The 22055-nt window shown below is 40.6% G+C and overlaps 1 protein-coding gene across 4 annotated transcripts in view; it reads right to left on the bottom strand.

Moving 5' to 3' along the window:
• Nucleotides 1–5758: 5758 nt before the first annotated feature.
• Nucleotides 5759–22055, bottom strand: part of UNKL (unk like zinc finger) — a 59798-nt gene continuing 43501 nt past the window's right edge. For all 4 annotated transcript variants that reach the window (XM_069983886.1, XM_069983884.1, XM_069983887.1 and 1 more), the window contains 6 exons: nucleotides 20298–20475; nucleotides 16146–16238; nucleotides 14677–14907; nucleotides 13768–13970; nucleotides 13255–13512; nucleotides 5759–11235 (listed from right to left, as the gene is read on the bottom strand). In XM_069983886.1, coding sequence (XP_069839987.1) covers nucleotides 11080–11235; nucleotides 13255–13512; nucleotides 13768–13970; nucleotides 14677–14907; nucleotides 16146–16238; nucleotides 20298–20475 — 1119 coding nt within the window. In that variant the 3' untranslated portion in view covers nucleotides 5759–11079. The remainder of the gene's footprint in view (nucleotides 11236–13254; nucleotides 13513–13767; nucleotides 13971–14676; nucleotides 14908–16145; nucleotides 16239–20297; nucleotides 20476–22055) is intronic.

The following is a 22055-nucleotide window of genomic DNA, read 5'->3' as shown; positions in this document are numbered from 1 at the left end:
CATCTTCTCAAAACAGCACCACACCTGTCCACAGGTTGTGTGTGGTATTGAAGCTCAGTCCTATTTACTTTAATGGAGCTTTAATACCTCACATGACCATAAAAAAGGTGATTGCAATCAATGGAGGTTGTCCAGGATGGCTATGTATACATTGTACAGCAGCGGTGTCATACTGCATCCCCTCCAGCTGTACAAAACTACGAATTCCCACCATGCCTGGATAGATAAAGCTTTGGCTGTCCAAGCATGATTGTAATTGTAGTTTTGTAACAGCTGGAGGGACGCAGTTTGACACGGCCGTCGAACAGGATAGGATCCTTATAACACAAAAGGATGTGCCTTTATAATGCAGACTTGTGCTACGGTACTGCAATACGTGATCGATCCTCCTGAATGATTTGGTCTAACGTCTTACAATTGCCGATTGTGATTATTATCCTTTATTGTGAAGACAAAAGAATTTGATACGTTTCTTTTAGTGCATTTATTCATTCATTGCATTTTAGAGCTGCAGCTTGCAGGAATTGCATACACCGAGTAAAAGAGACCCCCCCATCATCAGGTGAAAGTCACTTATGGCCAGAATACTACAATCCACGTTGTATCAATGGATCCAGAATCAAACTCAACCTCAATCAGATTAAGGGTTAAACTTACAGAACAATGAAAGGTTCTTCAGACAAGTGGAAGAAACTGCATACACTGACCCAGACCTGAGCCCATCCTCGGGGAACAAGGGAGGCGATGGACTCAGAGCTTCAACTACAAAAAGGGGAAGAAAAAAAAAATCCTAACAACCTCACAAGCTGCTCATTCAGATAGTTTTGCATTTTGGTACATTTCTTTGGTCTGTTACTTTTCTTTAAAAATGAATCTTACTAAATACATTAAAAAAAAACAAACAAAAAAAAAAACTTTATCAATGCAAAAAACAACAAAAAAACTATTGCATTCTGGTAAAGTAGCACCTGGGTTAGACATGGATCTGACCTGCCTGGTTAAGTAAGGCTGGGTTTACACTACGTTTTTTTTTCTTGCAAAAAAACGGGTGCATTTGTGTGCATCCGTTTTTCCATTGACTTCCATTGTATAAAAAAAAAAAATCAAAACAAATTATTTTTTTTTTTAAAGGGACATAAAAGTAGGGTCAGCTACATTTTTGTGTGCGTTAAAAAAACGGATCCATTTTGATCTCTTTTTTTTTTTTTTTATAACGGAAGTCAATGGAAAAACATAGTGTGAACCCAGCCTAAATACTAATGTTTCCCTTGAAATAAATATTCTGGGGCACCTATCTTAAAGCTCTGTGATGTGCAGTTCCTCTGTTATTCTTACTGGAAATCTATGATTGAACTGATTGGTTGTTACTAGTTGGGGGCGTGTCCCTACACTGGCAGCGTCAGCTTTTAATGGATAATCTCAGACAGGGTAGCGACGCCCCCAACTGGTAACACAGAGCTGTAAGAGAAGCTGTTCTACAATGGTTATTTTATGGGGAATGCAAGTATATACTATAAGCAGGTATATACAAGTATATACTATAGCAGGCAGGCCAGGAGAGGCCACAGGTCCTCCTAACAGTCCTCTCACCCATTCTAAGCACTACATACCAAGGGTACAAAATCTTGTGTTATTATATTCCCCATCCATTATATTCTTTATAATTTGATAACATTATTGGCTACAATCCTAGATATCCCTGGGTATACATGTCTTAAAGTGAACATATAGAGTTCTGAACTGATTAAAGGGGCTGTCCCACCACTAATTCTTATCCTGTATGTGTTAACCACTGGTATCCCATATAGAGGATTGGAATGAAGCTGTGGTCACATGTGTGCACTGCTGCTCTATTCAACGTCTATTGGATTACCTCCGTCAGCCATGTCATGTGTGACAACAGCTCCAATCTTAAAAAAAATAGCGCCACATCTGTCCACTGATTGCAATTGCAACTGTACTCCATTCACTTCACTGGTGCTAAGCAGGAATACCAAACACAACCCATGAAGAGGTGTAGCACAGTTTAGAAGAAAGCCATGTTATTTTCTAAGCATTGACAACTCCTTCCAATGAGCAGAACACCAGAGTGTGTAATAATATACGAGGTCTGCTTTTGGGATCCTTACAGGGCCTGTCAGTAACCAGACTACTATAACTAACTTAGAAGTGCTATGCCGAGGCAGTAATGCCTCCTATCAATGTAAACCGGGTTCTGCAATCCTTCTGAACTGCCGCTCTACTCGACAAACAGGTATCTACCAATATAAAAATCAAAAGATCGCAAAAGTTAACAAAGAAATGTCTTCAACACACAAGGATCTATGGGGACAGCACGATGGACCCGGCATCCGGCAATGAGACCTAACAAGTGAACAACACAGAGAACATAGGAACAATACTAGAAACCTACCATACTACACTACGTGCCAATCCTACACCTCAGGACTTATGCAAGAGGATATTAAGAGAATAAACATACTGGACCGATTATTGAAGACGGATATGGACCACAATTTGAGAACCACAGAAAATGTAAGGAAATTGAAGGACCTTTGAAGAAACTGATGTAACACATACAATGGGTTTTATGTGTATTAGTGCCTTGGTGTTTGTATAAACATCAAAGTAGCTGTGAGACGCAAAAATGCCTATTCAGGTTGTAATAAAGTTACATCATCACATCTATATGAATGCAACATTTGGCACCCTAGAGTTCTACTAAATCAGTACATTCCCCCCACAGTGACCCAAGCTTTGGTTAGTACAGGGATGGGGAACCTTCGTCCTCCAGCTGTTGCAAAACTACAATTCCCATCATGGCTGGGCAGCCGAAGCTAAAGCTTCGGCTGCCCAGGCATGATGGGAATTGTAGTTTTGCAACAGCTGGAGGGCCGAAGGTTCCCCATCCCTGGGTTAGTAGAACAAAAAGGGTGTAGGTAGTAAAGGCTGAATTACAGACTATAAAATGAAGATGGACTATAGCGGACACTGCACATCTGACTTAGAACACGTAGCCAGCTTGTCATTCAATGGGGCTAATCCTTGGATCTACCATGCTGAATATTCTTCATGCCACTTATTTCCATGGTTAAGATACAGTGATGAATTCATGCAGAATGAATAGAATGTAAACTGTTGTCACATCTGACATAAATGTAAGCACTAAATCCACCTGGAAAGCAAACCAAATACATGGCCACACGTCCTTACTGCTGGGTGGAGCTGCCCAACTGCGCTTTTTTACCTTTGAAATCAACAGAGAGGGGAGAAAACACAGTATACCGTGTACCGCTGGCAGTATGCTACACAACATCAACATATTGGAGTACAGACAATTATCTTCCAACGTTATATGATGGCAGACATCTAGGATATTGTGATTATTTATAATGTATAAGAACCGCACAACTACACAAGTCCCTAAAATATGTTATATACCGCTAGTATATAGTATACAGGAAATCACAGCTCTTATGGTTAAACTGCATTCTATGCAGTAACGCACCAATCTTATTATATCCAGTGTCTATCGTACATGCAATAAAATGCAATAGAAGTGGGTTGTCAATTATAGGAGATTTTACCTGAAAATACATAATTGCAATATAATGCAATTTAATGGTTGGAAAGTTGTTGGTTCTGTAAAACATCTCCCCTTAAATTCCTTTCACAACTGGTAGTCCGGTGTGGCTGTAACTACATTACAGGGACCAGTCAGCCGCACACCCATCATTAAATATGGCTGTCCTTTAGGGAATCCTTGCCCATTACGGCTTGGGGTAAATGATGGGAACTTCACTATAATCTGTTACATAGGGAAGATCAGGTAAACTATGACATGGTAAACGCACAATGAGTTGCATTATTCCGTTTGCTTGTAAACTGGGCAAATCTCTAGTTTTATGCACTTTTTTTTTATTTTACTGCTGTTGTGTATGACAGTACAGGTATGGCGTTTTTGACGTGGAAATTACAGTAATTTAAAATATAAAAAACAGGCGTTTCACCAAAAGGGGGGGGGGGGGGGCAAATCTCCCATTGATTTCGACAGGACATGGGGAAAATTCATAACATCAGTGGGAGTGACAGGACGATACCCTGCCATGCTGACAGTGGCTAGCAGAGAACTGCGGCTCATCACTACACACAAGGCCCAAAGTATTCTTGTCCATTACATTATAAAGAACCAACAAATAACTACTTATAAGCACAATCAATATAAGTTTGTTATAAACACCGTGGGGGAGATTTATCAAACATGGTGTAAAGTGAAACTGGCTCAGTTGCCCCTAGCAACCAATCAGATTCCACCTTTCATTCCTCACAGACTCTTTGGAAAATGAAAGGTGGAATCTGATTGGTTGCTAGGGGCAACTGAGCCAGTTTCACTTTACACTATGTTTAATAAATCTCCCCCATTGTATCTTAAAGCATTACTGTAATTTAAACGGACATACTGTCAAACAGACATGTTAAAAGGTTACCAATAGCTAGATATTGGTATGTGGAAGCCAGGTGTGTGCTTCACTTCCCAGCTCAGCACTCAACCAATTTTATTGCAGGAGATAGGCTTCATAGACTTTAAAGGGGTTATCCAGTGCTACAAAAACACGGCCACTTTCTTTCAGAGACAACAATCACTCTTGTCTCCAGTTCAGGTGTGGTTTTCAATTAAAGGGGTTATCCAGCGCTACAAAAACATGGCCACTTTTCCCCCTCACTTGTCTCCAGTTCAGGTGCAGTTTGCAATTAACCTCCATTTACTTCAATGGAACTGAGCTTGAAACCCCACCCAATCTGGAGACAAGAGAGGGGGAAAAGTGGCCATGTTTTTGTAGCCCTGGAAAACCCCCTTTAAGCTCTATTCACTTCAATGGAACTGAGCAGCACAACCCCGCCCAAGCTGGAGACAAGAGTGGGACTGTCTCTGGAAGAAAGTGGCCATGTTTTTGTAGCGCTGGATAACCGCTTTAATAGGAGACCATCTATTCCAATCAGAGAGGTCAAGTCAGGGTGTGAAGCATATGTTACACTTTGATGGGGGGTACAAAAGTACATGATTATTACAGCTACACAATAACATTATAGAGATAAGCGAATTTACAGTAAAAACAAAGCAAATCACTTAATTGACCCGGCAATTGGCTTATTAGCCTGCTGCCTTTGAAGTTCGTGCCACTATACTCCGGGTGCCTGAAAAAGCTGGATCCAGTCCTGGGAAACTTCTCCTAGGACTGGATCCAGCTTTTCCAGGCACCTGGGGCGGAGCGGCACAGACTTCAAAAGGCAGCCGGCAGATAAGCAGATTACTGGTAATTAAAGGACAACTCCGGCGAAAAATTTTTTTGGCTTATTTAACACACATTACAAAGTTATATAACTTTGTAATGTGGTTAAATACCCGGTCTGGCCCCCTTCCCCCACTTTCCGACCCCCGACCCCCCACCCCGGAAGTTAAAGAATGTATACATTACCTATTACGGTCGTCACGGTCCTCTTCTCTGGTGTTGGGTGACGTCAGAGCTGGGGGGCGGTCCAGGTCTTCTTCCTCTTCGGCGTCTTCATTGAGAGTGAATGGGAGAGAAAAGGCTGCTGGTGCACATGCGCACCAGCAGCCTTTTCATTGGCTGGAGCGCATCACATGGCTTCCAGCTTGCTCAGCCCTGATTGGCTGAGCTTGCTGGAAGCCATGTGATGTGCTCCAGCCAATGAAAAGGCTGCCGGTGCGCAAGCGCACTGGCAGCCTTTTCTCTCTCATGGACCCGGAAGCAAGAGACATCGCTGGATGGCGAACGCAGGTGACGGTGAGGCGGACGGCGGGCGAATGGAGTGGCGATCATCACCGGAGGGATGGTGAGTATGGTGTCTGTGTTTTTTTTTGGGGGGGGGGGGTTACGCCAGAGTTGTCCTTTAAGCTATTTGCTTTTTTTGTACTGTAAATTCGCTCATCTCTAGTCTTAATAAAAAAAAAAAATTCAACAGATTTTATTGACTGTGATGGGGAACTCATGAAACCACTTAACGATAACCTGATGTCTGTTTCAGTAAATACATGAAATAATTCTAGAGCATCTATCCTTAGATCTCTGCATTGCACCATTCCTCTGTTACTGCTCTTGGTAATGTATGAATAAAGTGACATAAGCATTACCATTCCTCCTGTCAAAAAGTTGCTATACAGTCTGGAATAGAGATGAGTGAATCTCCAGCATGCTCAAGTTTGTCTGAACCTGAGCGTGCAGCATTTGATTACCATTTGCTGAAGTTGGATACAGCCTTAGGAAAACATGGATACAGCCTATAGACATATCCATGTTTTTCATTCAGCCTTAGCGCTGCATCCAACTCCTCTAGCCACCAGACAAGAGTTTAGACAAACTTGAGCATGCTCAAGATTCGCTCATCTCTAGTCTGGAACTGTCCAATCATTGACAGCTTCTGTAGGGACATATACCTTACAATCAGAATTCTAAGACCTATGGGTCTCTTTATTCATACGCTTCCAGGAGGCATAACACAAGAACACCACAATGCAGAGTTGTAAGGAAGAAAACTCCATGCATTCCGGTCATTTGGAGTAAATTTTGGCACGTCTGACGACACATCAAAAGTTACTGATCGCATTGGGTCTTTCTCAAAACCCGCTGAGCGATCTCAAGATACAGCCCTGGCTATCACTCAACTCAGACTCCTGTTTGGCTGGCCAGAGAGTGAAGCGCAATGCCATGCACTCACCCTGGCTGTATCTTGAGATTGCATCAGGTCTCAAGGGGGTGAAACCCGACGACAAGTCAAAAGTTATTACAAATGACAAATAATAATTCTACAACAGAATATTTAACTTAAAAATGTTAACAATTTAAGATAATTTGTGGAGGGGAATTAAAATATAAATATTTTTTTCCAATTGCTCCTTTTTTGCTTCAACATCTTACAAGCATTATAAGTTATTCTGATTTTAACATTTTCCTACAAGTAGACATATAACACATGCATTTATTCATAGCGGCACTAAGATTTTAAGATTGTAAATTGTATAAATAAAAAATAAAAAAAAAGTTAAGACCAAAGAAAAGCACCATAGTTCTGGTTGGTGTTCCCCAAGTGCATAAAAACTATAAAAAAAAGAAAAAAAGAAAACTAAATATATATTGTCTACACCACAAATCAATACCTCTAAAGGTTACCATAAGAAAAAGTTTTAATTCAACGCATATGGCCACTTTTTCAGCTAAATAATATATTTTCATTCGTTATGTATTAAAATGGTAAACAAAAATGCTAAATATTTAAATTAAAACAAATGCTACGTAATATCTGTTACACTTTGAACTAAACAGCTAAAGAATGTCATTCCACGTGTCCAATAACAGGCGCCTAATCTCTAAAAGAAATACCAAGAATTAATTGTAAGAAAAAAAAAAAATTTTAAGAAAATTCTAAAATTGTTTCATACATCGACACTTCTAATTTGGTCACAAAATAAAACTAAAAATAAAAAGTCACTTTGCACATTTGTTCTGCCTATCAAAACGCTAGTCTTTGGCAAAAAAAAGACCACACAAAACAAGAGGGGAAAAAAATAAAAAAAATTCACAAAAACCATACTAATACACCAGAAGCTCACTCATAACACACAGCACATTGTGGCGTTTCTACAGCTACCCAGAATCTGGAGTTATAAGAACCACGTTGCGTATATATATATATTTTTTTGTAAAACATTATGTTCATCAGGTTGATATGCATAGTTTATTCATGCAGGTCCAATGCCAGCTTGTTTCTTTTATTTGTTTTTGTGCATTTTGGTAATCTTTTCCCCCGCCCCCACAACGTTTTAGACGACTATGGAGAAACTTAATCATCACAAGTGCACAAAAAAAGATTCTACCTTCTGCCACATCTTGGCTGGCCTTATGAATGAATTTCTCTGAAATGTGAGAGCCGAAATACATACATAATGCAACACAGTAGTTGGTCATTTACAATTCGGGATGTGTTACTTTTTTTGTTTTTTTGTTTTCTTTATATTTCAACAGGAAAAAAAAAAAAAAAAAAAGCACAGCTTGTTTAACATATAAAACAGCTCATTCAATAAATTGTAACTAGATACAGTGTTAGAATACAGTATTTATATAGTCCTGAAGTGCATTTACCAAATCATCAATCCCAAGCAAAGATCAAAGAAAAAAATTGTAAAAAATTAATTAAATGTGGAACAATGTTAAAAGGAGTCATGAAACTTTAACTGATGATCTCTGAAAATATCTGCCAAAGGTATTGAACCCCCCTCCCCTATACACACACCTAGCACACCTTCCACTTACAAAAGTATTGTAGTTACACTCTTAAAATATAGGGATCTTGGATTGAGCCGCTAAACAGAAAAAAAGAAAAACTACAACTCACTGTATTATAGCATCTGAAGCCAAACTAAGGTATGAAAGTGAGCTACTCGTCTGAAAGGGAATGTGTCACCATGAGAATTTCTGTTTAATCTATTGGCACCATGTAGAACAGGAGGAGCTGGGCATATTGATATATAGTTTTCTGAGAAAAGATTTAATAGAACTTGCATTTTATTCATTTAAATCTATGAGGACCACCCACTAGACTTCTGAGCACAGAGCAGTCAGACATTTTAAAATGGGGAAAAAAAAAATCTTTTCCAACAAAATTATATATGAATAGGCTCAACTCCTCCATGTCTATTACATGATGCCAAACACCATACTCCATGCAAGAGATTCCCTTTAAGGCTATGTTTACACACACAGCATTTTTGTGCAGTATTTTTCAACCAAAACCAGGAGTGGATTGAAAACAAAGAAAGGCTATGTTCACACACTGTTGAAATTGAGTGGATGGCCGTCATTTTATGGCAAATATTGTAAAAGAACGGACGTTATTTGCTGGTGAATGACGCCCATCCACTATATTTAAAAAATGTCTCAACATAGTCTTTCTGCGTTTTCAGTCCACGCCTGGTTTTGGTTTAAAAATACTGAGCAAAAATACTGTGTGAACATAAATTTTTTATAAATTTATGAAATAAGTCATCGGTTTTTGGCAATAATTGAAGATTTCATAAGACAAAAATTGTTTTTACCATATGGTAATAATATATATATATTTTTTAAAACAGCAATTAAAAAAAATAAAATAACAGAAAGTTTCATGAAAAGCCCCTTTTATTCTAAACATGGTACCAAGTCATTTTTATACAGCAGAAACAGGGGAAAAAATGTAAAACAATGGGGATGGGGGGTATTCAACACTAAAAAAAATTAGGAGAGCACCACTGCCGGATTCAATACAGGTGAGGTTTTTTTTATCCCGCATTTGTTAATTTTGTTTTTGTGTATACATTAGGTATAAAGTTAACAAGCAAATTTTAATTTTAAAATTTCCAATTATTCAAGCATGCCCAGAAAAAAAATCTAAACACAAAAAATTTGCAAAACACATAATAGAGAGCTGATTTTTTTTTTTTTTTTTTTTTTTTTTTAGCTGCTGTAAGGTATAGGCACTTAATAAAAGTGGCCATGTGACCTCATTTCACATCTCTGAAAAGCTTATAAATGAATGATATCATGAGGTTAAGAGTCATACAAACATTTATGAAAAAAAGCTATTAAAAATACAGGAAAAAAAACATCGCCATAAATCTGAATTAAAAAAACGTAAGTTAAAAAACAAAACAAAAAAAATGGTTCCTTCAATAGAATAATTTTCTAAATGCTTACGACTACTGTAATTATGTGCCTTCTTATTTCGCCATCCGATTGCTGGTTATAATTATAAATACTATTTAGTTTGACTTTGCACTTACCTGAAAACTGTAAAAATCCTAAGTTAGACTGTTAACTACTCAGTATTATTCATTTCATAAAAGTACTAAATTCAGCATAGGAAAAAAAAAAAAAACCAATAAACTTACTACACTAGGTCGTTTCTCTTTAACAGTAATAAAATGACGTGAAATAGTTCTTTCAGTTCACAGTACACACAAATAAAAAGCTCAATAGTATCGCATATTAATAATATATAGAGATATAAAAACAAAAAAAAAAAAAAAACCTACAAAGCAGCTTAAAGCAATTTATAATAACCTCTAAACAGAATCCCTGGTTAACAAAGTGCTTTTACAAGAATTAAACTTCTTCAAAATAACCTAGTAAAAATAGTGCTAGACTGATTCCAAGCTCACAATTGTATGTTCAACAATGCTGTCACATGAAGCACCAATATATATATATATATTTATATAAATATACACATTTTTTAGAACCTTGGGGGTTCACAATTTGTTAAACCCTATGTTGCTTTAAAATAGTTTTGCCCTCGAAGGAGCTCACAGAATTTGCTTCAATAAACTGGATCGTTGTCACCGTATTATTTTTTTAACCATAAACGATCAATTGCATTACGTTTTTTTTTTTTTGTTAGTTATCTTCTATGTATAAAAAGGCAAGCATTCCAGAACAGACCGCGTTTATAGACACTGGCCCCACCCCCTGCATACGTGACATCCTTATGGACTTTAACCGCATTCACACACGTCGTAAGTGAAATTCTTGAGAAAAAGGGTAAAAATTCACATCATGTTAATTCTTACAAGTAATCTCACGAGAACGCGAGCCCAAAAAAGCCAGATTTTGGTCCTTTGAAAAACATGGCATTATATTGCCCGTAGCTAGATTTATGGGTACTTTAATTGATATGTCTGGTCAGCTGCCTGTGAAGAGTCTTCTATGGAGTCCACATTTATTTTCCCCATGAATACTTATAGACCTAGGTCGGCATTGGTCAGTTTTCCATGTATAAGCAGATTTGTTTTGCATGCTAAGAAGAAACAAGGAAACCATGTTTGAACCCATCCTTGGTGCCCTTTGTGGGTAGGGATCAGTCTATTACTGGTAGAAGATACATTTTGTATACACTTTTTTTTATACCTTTTAGTTATTATTTTCTAAATGATATATCAAATGCTAAAACACATAACGTATTTAGTTTGTTTACATGATACACGTGGATTTCCCAGTGGATAGGTAAACCGCTGTATAGAAAGGCTCATCACCATTTCATTCTTTTGGTCTTGCAGTAAGGACATTCCGGTTTGCTAGATGCACACTGTTCACATAACACATAATGCTGGCAGGGCTGCAGGACTATACTTCGGTCATTTTCATGGCAAACAACACACTTCTGGGAATGAAGCTGAAATATCAACTGGAGAGGAGGGAAAGAACAATAAACTTTATCATAACCAACTTGAAATCCTACCAATGTTTTACTTATGGAATTCAACTAAAATGGACAAGTGGGAGGAGAACCACATGGGTCAGAGCGCAAAGGCCAATCAGCCAATCTCTGGGAGTATTCTCAGTAATGCCTATAGCCTTAGCACAACTGACATGCTCTAATGTCCATTGTGGCTAGAAGCAGGCACAGTATTAAAGGGGTTTCCAGTGCTACAAAAACATGGCCATTTACATGACTCGTCTCGGGTTCAGGTCCGGTTTGCAATTAAAGCGACTCTGTACCCACAATGTGACCCCCCCCCCCCCTAAGATCTGTCCTGCGGTCCATTTGGCAGGTGATGCAGTTATTGTCCTAAAAAACAACTTTTAAACTGGCAGCGGGCGTGGCCTAGATTGTGTATGCATTAGGCTGGCACAACCTCTCCGTCCCTCCTCCCCACCCTCCTTATCATTAGGAATGCTCCAGGCAGATTGCCTCCTATAGGACAGCTGTGTGAATACTGAACATGGGCTGGATTGTTAATCACCTGTGCAATGTTCAGACAGAAGTAAATGTTTCAGTGGCATTTCTAATGATGAAGAGGGTGGGGAGGAGGGATGGAGGGGTGGATCAAATTTAGGGCACAGACACTTCATTTGGACACAGGGCTACAAGTTTAAAAGTTGTTTTTTAGGACAATGACTGCATCATCTGCCGAACGGACTGCAGGACGGATCTTGGAATAAAAGCAGCTATTCGAAGGTACAAGTGGTTTGGGGGGGGGGGGGTCAGATTATGGGTATAGAGTCGCTTTAAGCTCTATTCACTTCAATGGAACTGAGCAGCAAAACCCCGCCCAAGCTGGAGACAAGAGTGGGGCTGTCTCTGGAAGTGGCCATGTTTTTGTAGCACTGGATAACACCTTTAAGCCTCTTATCACCAGGGCACTTAAAAGAATTTAGTGTATAAATTTACTGTAACAGGTTAAGGGAAAGGTAATGGGAAGGTTTTCTAGGCATGATCTATGACCTATGCAGAGGTCATTCTACAGAAACCGGAGAGGCTACTTTCTGAGTTATACCTACTGTATTTTCTATCTACTGGTTTCACACCTTTCACTGTTCAGCCAGAGGACTCTACTGAAAACAGAACAGAACAGGCCTCACTATAAATATTGCGCCTAGTGGCTAGTAGGAAAACTGCAATAGTTCAGGATTATTTTATAACAGACTAAACTGGAAAATTAAAAAAAAAAATTCAATAAATTTTTTAAAATATATTTTTTTAATATAAAAACACTGACTTAATAGGTTATTTTTATGACACAATCCCTTAAAAAAAAGTTTGGAAGATGTGACTCTATATTGTAATTTACCACTGAAATTCTCTAAATTCCCTTAGTACTTTTATTTAATTGATGTTAAAATACATTGGGGCTTATAGAAGGTCCCTGCTTGTCACGACAATATGCAAATGTTACTTTTATGAGGCATACCACTAGGCACACACGCCTTTTACGATATTAAGTTTGAATTCTTAGACAAGGGGGTGTGGCTTAAGCACAAAATCACATTGATCTAAGGGTCCATTTACACAGAAAGATTATCTGACAGATTATCTGCCAAAGATTTGAAGCCAAAGCCAAAAACAGTCTATAAACAGAGATCAGGTTATAAAGGAAAGCCTGAGATTTCTTCTCTTTTCAAATCCATTCCTGGCTTTGGCTTCAAATCTTTGGCAGATAATCTTTCTGTGTGAATGGACCCTTAGGTTGCCTCATTATGTCATGCCATTCTGTCAGCAAATGTTATATATCTGACATGTCATAGTGGATGGAACCATTCTACCCATGTGACACGGTCATCTTCTTATAAGATAACAAAGGTTCTAATTTTTAGTTTATAAAAATTACAAAAGTATATAAACTAACCTCCATTCTAGATAAAGGTTTCCCATGTTTACAGGTTTATCATCAGCTCAATGTAAAGCTCACATACTCATACTAACCCCATCGATTGTTTCCAAGTCAGAACACAGCTGACTTTTAAGAGAATGTAGCTTTGGTAAAGGAAGCTTCTCTAGGTCTCCATATTTTCTTGTAATAGAAAGTTGTGGAAATACACATAAGACATCAAATTCTTCCTGGAGTTTCTTCAGTTTGCCCTCCATTTCTTCCTTCTGTAAAAGTGCTACTTGTCGGTCTGCATCTGCTGCCTTGGCACGCTCCTTGGCTTCTTGGGCTTCTTTTTGCCACGCATCACAAGCCTAGAGAATGAGAAAGCAACATTTTAATTATAAAACTACGGCAAAATTATACAAGACATAACTAATCGATTGTCAATCTGTAAGCTGCACTTTATACACATTATAATGTATATTTTGTTTTGCACTATGGAACAAAGTTGGCTTTTGATTTTGGAACCATGTATTCCACTGTACTCCCCTATAAGACGGGGGCAGTCCTATAGGGTACTGGTTTATAAGACGGCCATGAAGAGCGCTGCCAGGTACCATTCTTACCTGCTTCACTTGTTGCCAGGAGTCTTCCCATCTTTTGATTTTTCGCTTGGCATCCTCGAGTTCTCTCCTAACACGGGACAGCTCACTACCGTTTGAGCTGGTACTGGTAGAAGTGGTAGTAGCACTACTGAACACTGGTGAGGGACTGGGGGAGAAACTTCCACTAACAAAGTCCCAAATACTGCCCGTCACCCCATTTAAACCTACAGGGGAGAGAAAAAAAAAAAAGACATTAAATTCAACCCGAAAACAACCTAGTATGCATCAATTCATCTATAGGCCATGTTCCCACTGCGCAAGTTTCGTAATAATCATGACGGTTGTAACAACGGCCATGATTACTACGGAACTTATGTAGTGTTACCTTCTAAGGAATCCCGGCTGGAGTGTATATACATGGTATACACTCCAGCTGGGATCCCTAGCGGTGCCGCAAGAAACTGACATGTCATTCATGGAATAGCAGACGCAGAAAACCCTGCCAGTTCACACAATGTGGTGTGCGGCTCCAGCCGCACACTCCATTGTGTGCAGCGGGGAAATTCGTGCGCGCCCACATCCGAATTCAGCGGCAGTAAAGATCATATGTCCAGTACTGCAGTACCTGCAGGGATGATCTTTTCTGACACTGGACGTTCCGTGTCTTACAGAGTGGGAACATGGCCTTAGCATGGACAAACCTTTTTATGTAAACCTAAAGTAAAATACAATCCCTAGGATGGGGGTTACTACAAACTCAATACAGCCAAAAAAAAACAGAAAAAAAAAAAAAACACACACACACACACACACAAAAAATAAAACTTCTCTCTTTATTAAATGTGACCAGATTATTGCAGGACCATTATACCTAATACATTTAGCTCTTACTAAGGGGAAACCAAACTATATTCATAGTGAATATCATACCTAAAGAGTTGTGTGAAGACGTTGACGTGCCTAAGGTGTTGTGCTCAGACTTGAGTGTTGGCGTCTGCTGCTGGCGGGGAGCCATACTGGAGGCGAGATAAGACTGTGACAGCGACTGGGAGAGCGAACTTAGAGGAGAGGTTGAAAGAGAAGAAGAAGAGTGAAGAGAGGAGGAGCGAGCAAGAGATCCTGGGATATTCACTGGTGCTGAACTTCCCAGTAACCTTTGACCTAAACACAAAATAGATATAAAATAAAAATGAGCCTCTAGCACATGCGTCATAAATAAAAGATTGCATGGGACACAAGGGAATGCAAAGCCTTCTTAGTCAACAGAAGATATCAAACTCCCCTAAGGATTGTACCCACTAAGAAACAGCAGCATTTTATAGGAGCTACAAATAGCTCTGCAGCTGCAAGGTGATGGCAGAACAGCTGCTACCACACATCTCGCCAATACATCTGTTGAACAAAGAAGAAGAACGGCAAAGGCTATGGGCACCATTGAACGCAATCTTTAATTAGCACTTTGTACTTTTTATGGTACAAGAAACACTTAACAAATATTCTCCTCAGTTTCACTTCTACAGCCGCTTTGATGGAATCGGATATTGCCTCCAACTCTTATCTGTCCTGTCCTGAATGATCTGAAATTACTTATGACCAGAGTTCTGATCAACTTCACCCTGGTCATAAAAGAGCTTAGAATATCATTCAGGAGAGGAGATATAAGGGCAGGAGACGGAGCAGACAGGCTACTTCTCAGACGAAACAGGACACAGCTGACAGCACTGTATATCAAAGTAAAGAGGCCGTAGAAAGAAAACTAAGGAAGATTTTTAATAAAAACTTAAGGCAGATTTTTTTTTCCCGGACCTATAACAAACACTAAGCAATAATGCATTCAAAAAGGTGTCTGAGGCCTTTAAAGGGAACCTGTCACCGGGGAAGCGGGCACAGAGCCCGCACGACCCCCCCCCCCCCCCCCCCCCCGATACAGCCCCCAGATATTTACCCTTTCCGACAAGTCCCGTTCCTGGAGCCGGTCCAGGGATGACGATATGAGTGCCCGAAGCCGTGCGGGCGCTGTATGCAAATTACCTGAGATGAGTCTGATGCCCATAGAGAATGACGGCTCCATTCATTCTCTATGGGTGCTGATATCTTCGTCCCGGGATTGGCTCCAGGAACTGCACTGGGGGGGGGGCTCTGTGCCCGCGTCCCCGGTGACAGGTTCCCTTTAACCAAAAATAATCTGATATCCGCTCACACAGTAACCAAGGGACGTAACCTTTAAAGGGGCACTCTGGGCAGGAGGCTTTTTTTTTTTTTTTTTTTTTCAGTATTGCTGGGGAGTCAATGGACGTCACTGTCTTCATCCACCCCTCCCCAGCAATACTTAAAAAAAAAAAAAAAAAAAAAAGCCTTTAACGTAACCCCAAAGTCATCAATAAAGCAATGATCCTTACTTGATAAGCCCAGGTCGCTATTCTCACAGTCTTCTAATTCTTTGTCTAAAGAGGTGACGTTTATATTGCTAAAATGCAGATCTAGGGCAGAACCTGCAAACAGAGAAGCATGTTACTAGTCACCTCACATTCCCCCTCCGAGAATACAGAATCATCATAGGTCTTATTATAATCAGGGAAGATGAATTACATATCACATGGCAACTCAGAAACGCTAGATATCTTAATCTACACAAGCGAGGAATCGAGGCTTCCCATGACCCCTGGGATTACATGAGGTTTATGTGGCTGTTTATAGTATAAACAGTCCTATATATTTGCATGGCTTGGCAGCTTTATAATAAAGGGGGCTTCCAATGGATGGATTCATTCTGCTCTTTCCAGCACCTCCCTATCCGGATAGTTATAGAACCCCATTATTTGAAGCTATGGGACACACATATGGATGGAAAATTTTTAGTATAAATCTTTTTTTTTTTTTCTTTCCTATTATCCCTTCTTCTATCCGGCTAAATGCAGCCAGAAATAGAGGTAGGCGATTCAGGGACACCCTGTCTATAGCACCAACAAAATACATTGACATCAGTGCATCCCGTGATTACGCCATATTGTGCTCAGGACCATCCACCGCTTATATACGTTTCTTTACTGCAGTTATGCTCATTACAATAGGGGACCTAACATATTATTAAGCACTATACAGATGTAGCAGAGCTGAGTTTGTTATGATGCAATTATACATAGGACTGCAGGTAACAGCCTAGGTCATCCAGAGATTTCTCATGGTGAGCAAACAATGCTACAACAAACTACAGCTCTGCTGCACCAGCATATAAAACACCAGTCATACCTGGGCAATCTGCCCACAAGTGCGTCCTGGTTACAGTCACTGAATGAAACACACGCCAAAAAAGAGCACTCATATATATTAGGAACTAGTGGTTCAATATACAAGGATTGGGTGGAAGGGAGAAGATCTCTCTATATTTAAGTGTAAATGCAGGGAAATAAGGGTGCAGTAAGCTGCTAATCCATATGTACAGGAACCTTCCTATTTCACCCAAATAATAACAAAGGACATTACAAAACTGCATTATATCACCTCCCTGATGCTGGGCTTATGCTATAGGTATAGACTATATGCATGCAGAGCTCTAATGCTCAATACAATAGGGAGATCCTACAGTCCTGCATAAAGCCAGCCTCGTCCATGCACCTTTATCCCCATCCATAATATTCATTGATGTAAGTTGCTAAACTATCTGCGGTGATTCCCTAAGTTTGATGCATTGCTAGACAGCATTCACAAAACCCCATTACAATCCCTATACAGTCCCCACACAATGCTAACAGGGTTATGCAACTAAAGGGTGGAGGGAAAACAGAATTTAGCTGTATTGTGCAGTGAGAAGTAGATGAAATGCAGACATGCTTGAGCTTACCGGCTGTGTAAGTGCTGACTCACTGGCTGCAGTCCCCTGCTCTGCTCATACATACACTGTACCATGGCAGCTGATCACGCCAGCTCCCTGGTCATGTGACCACAGTCACATCAGGAGGCTGTCATACACTCCCAGGAATAGAGGACGACTCATAGGATCAGCCTGCCAGCAGTCCTGCTTCACTACACCCTGCTCCCCACCCCTCCCTGAGATGGCTCTATTCACATACTGCTGCAGATTGCACACACCATACAACTACAGCTAAAGCTGCACCTTATATACATATGTTGCAGTGAAATGATAGAATCAGGGATTTAATCAAATCTGATCAAATCCTGGGAAATTATGAAATGACCGCGCCGTTCCATCATTTCCCTAGGAAATGTATCAAATCACTGACCCCTTTCAGGGAAATGATGGAATGAACTCTATCATTTCCTTCTGTGACATAGAATTCGCTTCCCGTATCGCCTTTCTGCTCCCCGTCCGCCTCCACAGCCTCTCTGCTCCCCGTCCGCCTCCACAGCCTCTCTGCTCCCCGTCCGCCTCCACAGCCTCTCTGCTCCCCGTCCGCCTCCACAGCCTCTCTGCTCCCCGTCCGCCTCCACAGCCTCTCTGCTCCCCGTCCGCCTCCACAGCCTCTCTGCTCCCCGTCCGCCTCCACAGCCTCTCTGCTCCCCGTCCGCCTCCACAGCCTCTCTGCTCCCCGTCCGCCTCCACAGCCTCTCTGCTCCCCGTCCGCCTCCACAGCCTCTCTGCTCCCCGTTCCGCTTGTTTCCCCCTGCTTCGCACCTCCCACTCCCCGTCCGTCCCCGCCGCCTGCCAGGAGGTTTTGCCTCTGCTCCCCGCACGCCTCCGGTCCCGTTCTCCCCACCCTGCGACACGCCTCCTGCTCCCCCGGCCCATCCGCCCCGCCACCATATGCCTGCCGGGGAGGTGTGCCGCTCTGCTGCCACGTCCACCTCCGCCGCCAAACAGAGCCGGGCGACTCCTCGTACGTTCATTCTGTCATTTCCCTGGAAGGGGTCAGTGATTTGATCAAATCCCAGGGAAATGATGAAACGGCGTGTTCATTCCATCATTTCCCAGGATTTGATCAAATTCCTGGATTCCATGATTTCACTGCAAGATATATATGGTGTGAGGTCTACAGGGAGGACTAAAAAAGTAATGTGATCTATTGGTACTGAAGAGAGATATTACCTTTACTCACTACGTTATTTTAAATGTGTCCCCTGAAAAAGTCACAGAAAATTATAATGAAAACATGTTGTGACACATGCATAACATCACAGATTTTTGTGCCAACTATTTCCAAATAATGTGCAGGCAGGGGGTTCAGCAAGGCAGGGTCCTCCATTTATTAGGATCACTAACCATAATTAAGGCAAAAATCTACACCAGCTCTGGATTCACTGGATTTTCATAGGTGGATGACATACATGTCATCAGTGTATAGAAGCTAGTTTTCTGTCTTAACCTGGAGCAAAATCAGAACCAAGATCATATCCCAAATGGGACACCGGGGGAACGCGGACTCATGATTCATCTTAATAAATCTACATAAATCTCAGTAGTTTCGGAGCTGCGGGGACATTTTTAAGTCCAGCACAGAAAACACCAGACTTAATAAATGTCACGTACCTTGAGCACTATCTCTAAATCCTTTCATATACATGTCATCAGGCATGTCATAAGTTATCGATCGCACTGGTCTCACAGCGGAGACCTGCTGCGATCCTGAGTTACATTTGGGGGAGTGCACAGCACTCTCTATCACCTCAAACTATAATGAAGCAAAAAAAAGTTGGATTTGATTGACCGCTGGTGGAGACCTGCGCAGCTGCACACTCTCCCCAGCTGTTTCTCAGGATTGCAGTCGGAGCCGTCTTTTTTGACATGTCAAAAATTATTACCAAGGTAACGCTTTAAAAGGGAAGCGCTATCTAATCTATCACCATCATGTTTTAGAGTAGGAAGAGCTGAGCAGATTGATAAATAACTTTATGGGAAAAGATTCAGTATAACTTGTAACTGATCATTCTGTGTTATGGAGTCCAGTGGGCGGTGTCACTTAATGGACTGGACTCTTCAGCATGGAAACATCAGAGATTCCAATCAATAAATTACAAGTTATACTTCATCTTTTCCCATAAAGAAATATATCAATCTGCTCAGCTCCTCCTGCTCTATAACATGATGGTGATAGCTTAGGTAGCATTTATATGTTGATGGGTTCCCTTTAAGCTGGCCATGCATTTTAAAAGGGAAAAACGGCTACTGGCCTACAGCTATCTGGTCTTCCAATGAATGCAGCTACCCAATTATTGTTCTGCTATATCTTTAAGTGCCCAATAGATTAATGGTTTATTTCAGGGCCATCGATGGGTTCATTCACACCCCCATTATAAAATACAATATATTGAGCTCAAAGCGGATAAGCAACAAAAGGAACAGTCAATACAGCACAACAGTCAAAATTACTACCACACCCCGCAAATGAAAAACAGTTATATTCAATATATACAATGCACTTTTTTTTAGAAACCTTTACTGTTAACATGAGTATTATAATTTTATCTGTCAGATAGGAAAAATACCAGTAATAAAGTTGCCATTTCATAATTCCATAATTTCTAAATTCTTTAAAATAAGAGTTTTAAATACAAGTGGCCATACTGAAAAGTAAAGACGAAACACGTAGGCTTACCTATTACTGATTCAACAGTATTACTAGCAGGGTAGAATGGGAGAGCTTTGGCATTAACACTTGATAGCGCAGTAGGGGATGAACTATCTGAGCCAATACTGGATGCCAGACTAGAAGTTATACTGGAGGTTATACTGGAAGCCAGTGGGTTAACCACTGAAAAAACACTGAGATGGCTCTGTTCAAAGAATATATACATTAAATGAACAAAGGTGCAGTTTTTCTTTATTTTGCATACAAAATAAATTGTGACTAAAAGACATAAGAAAGGAAATAAAAAGACACTAGTAGTCTGATTTATGTAAAAGGTGTCAATCACGTTATCGGACTCGAGGTCCAGTTCATTCATTCCTGGAAACATGTCATACAAAGGAGACTCCGCAACGATTTCCATATATTCACATGAAGAGCTAGGTCTCACCAGGGACGGTGAAGTATTTAGAGGGAAGATGGCTGCTCTGGTCCCCTTTGTATCATATGCTTATGGAGAAATTTGGAAGGAAGGTAAATCACAAGCTAAGTAATCCACACAGTAACAGGTTAAGAGAATACAATGTGCAGTGTATAGATGGACGGCGGCGTCACCATGAATTGACGAGTTGGAAGTCTATGAGCTGCTATGAGTCTACGAGAAGTCTATGACCAGACATACTTTTTGGTGATGCAAATACCATCAGCTGAAATTGTTGCCGAAGGAGGGGGCTAGTCTAAAGACCCTTTTACACAGGCCGATTACCAGCAACAATCGCTTTTAGGAATGCTCAATTATCTGATAATCGTCGCTTGTAAAAGTGCCAGAGACCAGACAACAGGCAGAACAAAGTCCAATTGTTCGTTGATTGGATTTATCGGTATCTGCTGCACATCTCTGTTAGTAAACAGGAAAAGTGCGCCGAGTAACAAATGTTAATGGCCGCCTGAACAATACAGTTATGATTCGTGGGACTTGGCGGTGTGATTAGACATAACTTGTAAAGGCACTGCAGCTCTTGCTGATCGGCGCTTGTTTACGTCTGTATCAGGCCTTGTAATAAGGACCCTAATACTTTGTACCCCCAAGCTAGCTAATCCGATCAGACAGAAAGCATGTGAAATACTGTTTATGTGACATTCCAACTTATCAAGGCATGTAAAGTCTATGGACACCTTTGACACCGAAGACAATTGATTTCACACGTTTAGCACTTTTTTTTTCTTTTTTGAAAAAATAGGTTGCAACCTTTATTAATTTACACAAACCCTTGATATGCAGTGTATTACAAGTTACAGACTTTCCTTGTGTGGCAGCCCCCCCATCCCCATCACATGTGATGGCTGTGTGCTGTAAATGCTGCTGTCAGCACTAGCACTCATGTATCAGCACAGCTTCTTTCCTGGAAAGCCTATGGGGTTCTGCTTTACTTTGTGCTGACAGACATTGTATGCACAGGGACTTTACCTTTGTGCTCTCCTCTCTCCATACACAGATCGGTAGCCTGTGTGACTCCTTCCCTAATTCTGCGAATAGACATAAGTTCTCTCCCCCTTATCCACACACACACAGATAAAGTAACACCTTTGTGATCTGCCCTCCCCGAAGACTTGAATGTTCACCCCTTTTACCTATATCTGCTGTCTACAACCTATATTTCAACCTCTCTTCCTACAATGATATACAGCCTGTGTTACTCAACCCCCTGTGAGTTTTCTCCTACCCATCTATTATCTAGAAATACATGGGCAGATTATCGGGCTTGAGAAGGGCTGCACGGGCATAGT

The sequence above is a fragment of the Dendropsophus ebraccatus genome, chromosome 9 (assembly GCF_027789765.1).
Source record: "Dendropsophus ebraccatus isolate aDenEbr1 chromosome 9, aDenEbr1.pat, whole genome shotgun sequence".
Lineage (NCBI taxonomy): Eukaryota > Metazoa > Chordata > Amphibia > Anura > Hylidae > Dendropsophus > Dendropsophus ebraccatus.
This window is presented reverse-complemented; position numbering and strand designations above follow the sequence as displayed.